At 55.0% G+C, this 8,319-nt stretch overlaps 2 protein-coding genes across 3 annotated transcripts in view; both read right to left on the bottom strand.

The window, feature by feature from the left end:
- Positions 1–528: 528 nt before the first annotated feature.
- Positions 529–8,319, bottom strand: part of ANKRD23 (ankyrin repeat domain 23) — an 8,725-nt gene continuing 934 nt past the window's right edge. The window contains exons 2-9 of one of the 2 annotated variants that reach the window (XM_036302245.1): positions 7,967–8,113; positions 7,659–7,787; positions 6,870–7,001; positions 6,504–6,602; positions 6,322–6,420; positions 6,110–6,208; positions 5,698–5,796; positions 529–5,615 (exon numbers count right to left, since the gene is read on the bottom strand). In XM_036302245.1, the coding sequence (XP_036158138.1) occupies positions 5,520–5,615; positions 5,698–5,796; positions 6,110–6,208; positions 6,322–6,420; positions 6,504–6,602; positions 6,870–7,001; positions 7,659–7,787; positions 7,967–8,113 (900 nt within the window). In that variant the 3' untranslated portion in view covers positions 529–5,519. Of the gene's footprint in view, positions 5,616–5,697; positions 6,209–6,321; positions 6,421–6,503; positions 6,628–6,869; positions 7,045–7,658; positions 7,788–7,966; positions 8,231–8,319 lie in introns of those variants that run through there. The other variant, XM_036302246.1, reaches the window with a different exon arrangement.
- ANKRD39 (ankyrin repeat domain 39) overlaps positions 7,975–8,319 on the bottom strand; it is a 25,867-nt gene continuing 25,522 nt past the window's right edge. The window contains exon 5 of the mRNA XM_036302248.1: positions 7,975–8,113. The gene's annotated coding sequence lies outside the window, so the exon portion shown is untranslated. The remainder of the gene's footprint in view (positions 8,114–8,319) is intronic.

Genomic DNA, 8,319 nt, shown 5'->3' with positions numbered 1-8,319 from the left:
CGATTGAAAACAACAACCGCGCCCTCCGCCTCCAGCCCGCTCCGCGTGCACTCCGCACCTTAGTATTTCACTTCAGCACTGCGCCTCCTCTGAGTCTGGGTATGATATTCTCTTTCCTCCTAGTTGTAGAATTTCCACTCAGCCAGCGTTCCTGTGGTTCTGGATGATGTTCGTTCCGTCTTTTAGTTGTTTTTTGAAGTGGTTGTTCGAGGCAGCAATCTCCGGCGTTAACCTATGCCGCCATCTTGGTTTCTCCTCATCTACTTCTTAATAAGGATTTAACAGTAGTGCCAGAAGACATATCCCTATTTTTGGTATAGATAATTTGTTTGTAAATTAACAGAGCTGGTGAGGGGTCCTGTAAAGAACTAAGGGTCTCTGTTCGGTCACCAGATGTTGGGATCCAGGGGTTCCCAAAGATGTGGACAGAGTTGGCGAAGAAGGAATGACAAGGAGGCAGTGTTCAGGTGATCATCATAGCCAGGTTCTGTCTCAATATTTTAAATATTTTACTCCATTCTCTCCTGGTTTGTAGGTTACAATCTTTTTCCCCCCTGGAATTTTTTTTTTTTTGTCATTAACTTCTGACAGTTTTAATAAGGTGTCCTGAAGGTGTTTTTGCATTGACACAATTAGGCGTTCTGTTAGCTTCTTTTTTTCCCTCCTGTATGATTCCATTTATATGAAATTCCAGAAGAGGCAAAAGTAGCCTATAGTGCCTGGCCGGCGTAGCTCAGTGGTTGGTGACCTAGGAGGTCACGGTTCGATTCCTGGTCAGGGCACATGCCTGAGTTGCAGGCTCGATGCCCAGTAGGGGGCTTGCAGGAGGCAGCTGATCAATGATTCTCTCTCACCATTAATGTTCCTCTCCCTCCCCCTCCGCTCTCCCTCACCTGAATTCAATACAAATACAGTTTTTTTTTAAAAAAGAGTAACCTAGAGTGACAGGAAACAAGCCCCCCGCTGGGGCCTGAGGGCTGGTGGGTGACTGCAAAGGGGTGTGGGAGCGCAGTTTGGAAGATGTTCTGTTTTTTTTGTTGTTTTTGTTTTGTGGTTGTAATTACATGGGAATATACATTTGTCAAAACTCATGTATTCTGAAAATGGTGCATTGTAACCGCATGCAAATTATATCTCAACTAAGTTGGGGGTTTTTTTTGTAAGAGTACATTTACTGGGTAACGTGCAGAGGTAGAAAAAGTAATTCCTAGAAGAAATGGGCTTAAGAAACAATTATAGAGGTAAAGGCAGGGCCGGTGGAGCTTGGGAGTGAGGAACTAATGGTAAGGAGCGGGGTGGGGGGTGGGGGGTGGGAAGGTGGCAGGGAGAGGCACGGTGTGCTCCCAGGAGGGAGAGCCAGTGCAGTGGGTTTGTAACAGGATAGAAAGGCAGCAGGGCAGAATATTCACATTAAAGACAACATGAGCTCTGTTCGCTTCTTGAATTTGAGGGTCCAGCCCTTTGATAGGTTTGGTGAGTTCTCCTCAGTTATTTGGTTGAATCAGCCTGTTCCCTCTGCTCGTCTCTCCTCTGGTATTCCCAGTGCCCTTGTCGCTCTCTAATGGAGGCAGGAGGTTCTTTCATTGTTTCACACTCAGTTCTCTGCCACCGGAGCCATTTCTAGATTTCTATCGTTGAGCTCCCCAATTCTGTCTTCCATGTGGTCTGCTCTTTCCCATCTTTCTGATTCATTCTTCAGCTCCAGAATTTCTGTTTTGTTTCTTTTTATAGTTTCCGTCTCTCTGATAAAGTTCTTTCATTTGTAGATTTTGTTCCTTGGCTCATTGAACTGCCTGAGTTTTTTTCATAATTGCAATCGAATTCTGTCATTTAAATTATAGTCTTCAGTTGTCTTGGAGTTTGTTTCTAGAGACTTTTCTTTCTGAGCTACCTTGTCGCTGTGGTTATTCATGGTGCTTGATGGGTTGGTTGTTCTCTGCCTGGGCACGCCAGTCGGTGAACTCCTAGGTACTGTTTTGCTCACAATTCTGCAGGGCGGTAAGTATAGGTCTTTCTCTTGTTTTCCACTAGATGGCGCTATATTGCAAGTTTTCGGTCTCTTACCGCTCTACTGGCTCCTGGGACCTCGGGGCAGTGTTGCCTGCCAAGGAGTTTGGTGTCCCCTCCGTGTCTGGGTTTCCTCAGTCTCGGTACCATCCTGTGATGGGCTATTGGGCTCCAGGCCTGTGAGTCCCCAGTGCTGCCTCTTTGTAACCAGAGGCTGCCATCTGAGGTGTCTCCACACCAGGTTCCACCATGATGGGTGGTAAGGGTGGGGGGAGGCGGGTTCACAAGTCTGAAGTTTTGCCTTCTTGCTAGTAATGGTGACCACCGGTCTGCTGCAGCTGCGACACTGCTGTGCCAGGTCGCAGCCCAGGTTAGCTGTAGTGGGAGCCTGCTGCTCAGGCGGGAATGTCACTTGTGCCCATTCCACCCTTTGGGCTGCCCCTGGCTCCTCCACTCCCGGGTGAGCTGGGCTGCAGCAGGTGGGGGCGGGCAGGTTTGAGTGCGGCTGCCACATGGCCGTACCTCACCTCCGCTCTGTCACCCACTCAGGTGGCAGCGTGGCCTCTGCCCTCTGCCGTTTCGTGAGGGGAGCAGCCCGACTCCTTCCCGTTCTTGAATCAGCTGGGGCCATGGTGGGTGCCGACTGCATCTGTGGCCCCTCCCCGTCCTCCCCATCCTGCCTCCCCTCGCTGTGGGACACCCACCCTCAGTGTCTCGTGTGCGGATCTCAGGTGTGTGTGTGGACGTTGACCAGGAATCCTTTTTTGTTAGTTGTCTGCCTGGTAACTTTTTTTAGCCTATAGATGTCCAGTTGCTCCAGCACCTTTGTCTCTCCTTCATGAATTAACCATTCGTGCACCATAAGTGTCTATCGACTCAAGCAGCGGACCTTTTTAAATTAAATTCAAAATACCGTGGCAGTTAACTGGTTAAACCTTGCATCATTGTAGAAAGTCACTTGGGCATATTGTGCCTATTTCTGGATTGTGTATTCTGTACTGTTGATCTGTGTGTCTATCAGTACCACACTGATTCCGGAGACTGCACACAGACACACCTCGTTTTATTGCGCTTCATCTTATTGCTCGCCACAGGTGCTGCATGGCCGACAAATGGAAGGCCAGACCTTCCACCATCAAGGTTACAGTTCACTTTACTGCAGTGTGGAACCAAACCTTTGCTATCTCCGACGTATGCCTGTAATGAGTTCTGAAATCTGGTAGACTCCTTCCACTTTATTCTTTCTCAAAATTGATTTAGCTATAAGTTTAAAAATAATCTTATCTACCTTTATAAAATATCTTCCTGGGGTTTTGGCAGGAACTGCATTAAATCTGTATATCAATTCGGGGAGAATTGAAATCATTGCTGTGTTCCATCTCGTAGTCCATGAACACCGTAAGTCTCCATTTAACTCTTGGTTGGTTTCATTCATTAGTGTTTTGTAGCTTTTGGCATATAAGTCCTTATGTATTTTGTTATATTTACAATTAAGTACTTTATTTTTAGAAGCAATTGTAAATGGTACTTTCTTTTATCCTCACCAAGGGTATGGTTTATTGATTTTATTTTTTAATATTCACCTGAGGACATACTTATTGATTTGAAAGAGAGGGAAAGAGAGAAATATTGATTGGTTGCCTCCTGTATGTGTCCCGACTAGGAATGAAAACTGCAACCTAGGTAGGTGCCCAGACCGGGAATCGAACTGTAACCTTTGGGTGTATAGGACACTCCAACCAGCCGAGCCACCGGCCAGGGCAGTACTTAGGTTTTCATTGTGGTGATCACATGGTCCTTGTTAATATGTGGAAATAGGGTTTTGTATGTTTACCTTACATCCCGAGATCTTGCCGAACTCTTATTCTAGGAGGTTTTGTGGGTTCTTTAGGATTTCCTGCATGGACCAGTGTGTGGTCTGCATGACAATGCTAACATCTGGGTCCCACCCAGGGACTCTGATTGAGTTGTCTGGATATTAGGACTTCTAAAGCTTTCCCTGTGATTCTAATAAGCAGCCAAAGGCTGAGAACCACTGCTTTTTGAACCTGTCCATCCATGAGTAGAGATGCCTTGAGCATGATGGCCAAGGGCCCAGACTGCCCAGTGTGCATGGGGCCTACCTCGCGGTCCACTGTGGCGTGGTTAACAGGCTGGCCCAGGGCCTGATGGCCTCGCTGCTTCCAGCCCAGCACACACTAGACCGGATGGATGACCAGCCTATTTTAATGAACATATTGACGCGTATAAAAAGGTACTGTTGTCTGTCACTTAAGTGTCCCCGTTTTCTGGGTGGGGAGTCGTCTTCTCCGTGGACTAGAGTCCCTGCTCCTCCCATGGCCCCAGCATCTGGTGAGTGCTGGCTCTGTCCCCCAGGGCAGGGGCCGCCAAGGGAAGGGAAGGTGTGGGCTCTAGTCGGCTTTTTCACACAATAAGAAGAGCCTTGGTCTTGGCCTGAGAAGGCCACCAGCTTAGAAGTAACTGCTTGGCACAGTGTCTGCCCAGGTGCCGCACATGTGGGAGGGAGGCCGGCCCTTCACCTTGGAGCTGCCCCTCGGCCTACAGCTCTCGGGTCAGGGCTGAGCTCCTCAAGGCTCACTTCCTGGCACTGAAGACCCAGCCCTGCCAGGAGCACGTCCACACCAGCACAACTGGAAGTGCCAGGGACAGTGGAAGGGGAGGGTCCATTTGGAGAGTGTGTGGAGTTGGGCCCTAAACGTGCGCCAGCCAGCGCAGGGCAGGCGTGCTCCTCTGCGTCCCTTCACGGCGGTGCTCAGAACCCGCGGTGCCCTGCGGAGGTGGCAGAGGCGACAGCTGCAGGGTACGTATAAGAGCTCCAGTGCCAGGGCAGCATTAGCACCTGAGGCAAAGGAGGGTTACGGGCCACCGCCCCAAAAGCTGAGTGGGCCACAAGCAACCCCAGCACCCAGGCGCTTCGCCGTCACCAGGAGAGCTACCAGCTGACCCCTGCAGAGCAGCGGGCAGGCCTGACCGCAGCCTTTAGACAGCGGGCGCAGGTTCTCTCAGTACTGGCTCCAGCTCCTCAGTCTTGGGGCTCCTGTGGCAACCAGGCTGGCACTGGACTTCTGCTATGGGGCCTCAGACCTGCTGAGCAGCCCCGTCCAGACACCAGAGCCACTCCAGACACCTGCTGACAGGAGCGGAGTCGCTGAGAGACCCACCCACGGGCACTGGCAGCTGCGAAATTCCCACCCGGCAGGAAATGCCCGCGGGAGGGAGGGGCACGAGCAGTCTCCTCGGAGCGCAGCCCTGGGAGCTGGAGGCTGAGCTTCCTCGGCTTCGTGGCCGTCCGAGCTCCCAGCTCCACTGTCCCGTCTGGGCCTCCGGGTCCTGCTTCAGCCTGTCCTGGCTCGGGCCCTCGGGCAGCTGCTCCTCTGCCTGCGGCCGGGCTGAGCTGACAGGACTGCCTGCCCTGGAGGCCTGAGGTCAGCACGGCAGACACGTGATGGGGAGAACGGGGATGGTGGCTGGGCGGCGGCGGGCGGCTGTCGTCAGCACCGGCTGCGGGGATGCCCTTGGTAGGCCTGCAGAGCCTCCCGGATGGCCCGCTGCCAGTCGCGGGCCAGCTGCACGGGGGTCGCTGAAGCCTGGGAACAAGGTGGCTGGGTCAGTCCTTTCCCCTTAGCGCCCCCCCCTGCCTTCCTGGGTGCGGGGCCTGCTGGGACTCGCCTGGTTCCGCACGCCCAGCTGGGCTCCGTAGAGTAGCAGCATCTTCATGGCTCTGTAGTGGCCGTGTCGCACAGCCTCGTGCAGAGCTGTGTCTCCTTCCTGTCGAGAAGGGGGGCATCGGTGCTCTCCCCGACAGGAACGCATCTCCTAGACTCGCAGGGACCCCGCTAGATGTGCAACCGGGGGAGCAGTGGGCAGCAGCAGCTCTTACCTGACTCACCCCCGAATCTGTCCCCAAGGTCCCCTGCTCTCTGACTTCCCAGGGTGCTAGAGCAGCCCCACCTCGGCGTTCCCCGGTTGCTGCTTCTACCCTAAGCCCTCGTTTCACTGTCCCCAGCTTTAGTAAACGTATCCTCAAAAAGGGGACATCCTCCTCCTGCCTGAGCCGGAGCTGCCCCAAACCAGCGCCGACCTTGTCCTGCGCGTCAATGTGGGCCCCGCACGCGATGAGGTGCTCCAGGCACTCGCAGTGCCCCGTGCGCACGGCCACGTGCAGGGGGGTGCTCCAGATCTAAGGGCACGAGGGACAGCGTCACTCCTGAGGGGCAGGCTTCGCCCCCACCCCAGGGCTGTGCTTCCTCCAGGAAGTCAGCCCCAACAGGCCGCCCTCTGGCGTGCCCTCACCTTGTCCCGTGCGTTGACCTGGGCTCCGTGGTTAAGCAGCTGTTTGAGGATGTCCAGGTGTCCTCCACGGCAGGCCCAGAACACAGGTGTCCTGTCCAGCTGCAAAACAAAAGCGCTGAAGTGTGAGGCACCGCACGCCGGGCTCAGCCTCTGCCGGGAGGGGAGCCTCCCCCGATTCTCACCAAGTCACGCGTGTCCACAGCGGCCCCTGCCTCCAGCAGCTTGTTCACAAGCTGGCTGTGGCCCTTCAGGCAGGCCCAGTGCAAGGCCCTGCGGTGGAGCTGGTGGTGGAGACGGGAGGGGAAGCTGGGGGAACAGGGCCACCTCTAGAGTCCCACTCCCACCCCCACCCCATTCCCAGAGTTGGTGCCCTGCAGAGAGAGCTACCTGCTCCTTAATCATGCAAAGAGCCCCTCCCTCCCGGCTCAGGGGGCCCCTGGGATTTGTGTCCCATACGGAAAAGCCTGTGGTCCCCTAGGCTGGACTGGAGCACCCCGATGGCACTCCTGCAGCTGCTGAGCTGCTCTCCAATTCGCCTCCCTCGCTACCTTGTCGTGGGCATCGGGGTCCCCTCCGTCCGCCAGGTACTTGTCAATCAGGGCCTCCTGGTTCTCAGCCGCTGCCTTCAGGAACGCCTCGAGATCCACGGGCCCTGGTTGGGCCTGGGGCTGGGCCTGGGGCTGGTGAGTCAGGGCCAAGAGCAAGTCAATTGCACGCTGCAGGCTGCAGGGACACCACCGCTTCACTGGTCACACCAAGTGGTCCCCACAGAGGCACTTGGCTTGTACAAATGACAGGTTTTCAAAAACTTATCTCAGTAGATTCTGGCCAGATAGCTGGTGGGGTGGGTGGGGGTTATGGGTTGACTTGTGCTCCGCACCCCCAGTTCATATGTTGGAAGTCCTGTCCCCCAGAACCTCAGATGTGACCTTATCTGTAACCGTCACTGCAGCTGTCGTGCAGGTGAGGGCTCAGGGTGCAGGTGGGCCCTAAGCCAGTGTAACTGGTGTCCTTACAGAAAGGGGACATTGGGAGCAGAGCCATGCACAGGGAGAAGGCCATGTGGACATGAGGCGGACGTCGGGTGATGTGGCCACAAGCAAGGGAACAGCACGATGGCCGCAGCCCCCAGGGGCTCGGGGGGCAGACCCGGCCTCCCCCTGACCTCAGACTCCAGAGCACAGGCAGGGCTCCCCCTCAGTCTGTGCAGCTGGGCAGTCACTGCCACTCAGGCGTGGCTGGCAGTGCCCCCTCTTCCCCAAGCCCTCCCACGGGTGCGGAAGCTCTTCCTCAGAACTCAAGCCCTACTCCCCACCCCCGTCCGACTTCTCACCCACCTTAACCACGGGCTCAGGTGTCCTGGGGGGGACTCTGCGTTTCAATCGCTTTTCTCTTCGTCTCTGAACCAAGTTTTCCAAGTCAGCCAGATTCTCTAGATTAATTCTGGAACTCTTAAATCTCTCAAGCTGGGGCAGAAGACAGAAGACCATGCAGCCATCTGCCAGGGGGCAGGCTTCTTGTTCTCATCAGGACGCTCCCACCCACCCACCGCAGAAACACCAGCGCCCCGGCTACCAGCACGCCCGCTCTCCAGGCCCTCCCGGCTCTGGGCCTGCCCCCCGCCAGGGCCACCCGCCTCACTCACTCTCCTCCTCTTCTCCTCTTCCAGCCTCTGCCTCTCCTGGGCCACGGCCTCATGGGGTCCCAGCCTCCAGTCTCCTGGCCAGCCTCCAGGATCAGGAATTCCATGTCCATATCCCAACACTTTCCTTCCTTCTCTTTCTCCACTTACCTGTAGGGACAGGGAATGGATGAAGAAGACAATTAGGAGCCGTCCTTTCCTTAGAGAGCCCAGCTGTGCAGTGGGGGGTCCGACAAGAGCTCACCCTTTTCAAAACTCTCGATGCAGGGTTGCTGCTGGCTCTCACCAACTCCGCCTGCCCTGCCCTGCCCTGCCAGCAAGGGCACGGGATGGGGTGTGACCCCGTCTATTTATAC

The sequence above is a fragment of the Myotis myotis genome, unplaced genomic scaffold, assembly GCF_014108235.1.
Source record: "Myotis myotis isolate mMyoMyo1 unplaced genomic scaffold, mMyoMyo1.p scaffold_m19_p_30, whole genome shotgun sequence".
Taxonomy (NCBI): Eukaryota; Metazoa; Chordata; class Mammalia; order Chiroptera; family Vespertilionidae; genus Myotis; species Myotis myotis.
Note: the sequence above shows the minus strand (reverse complement) of the source record. Positions and strands in the feature narration are given on the sequence as shown.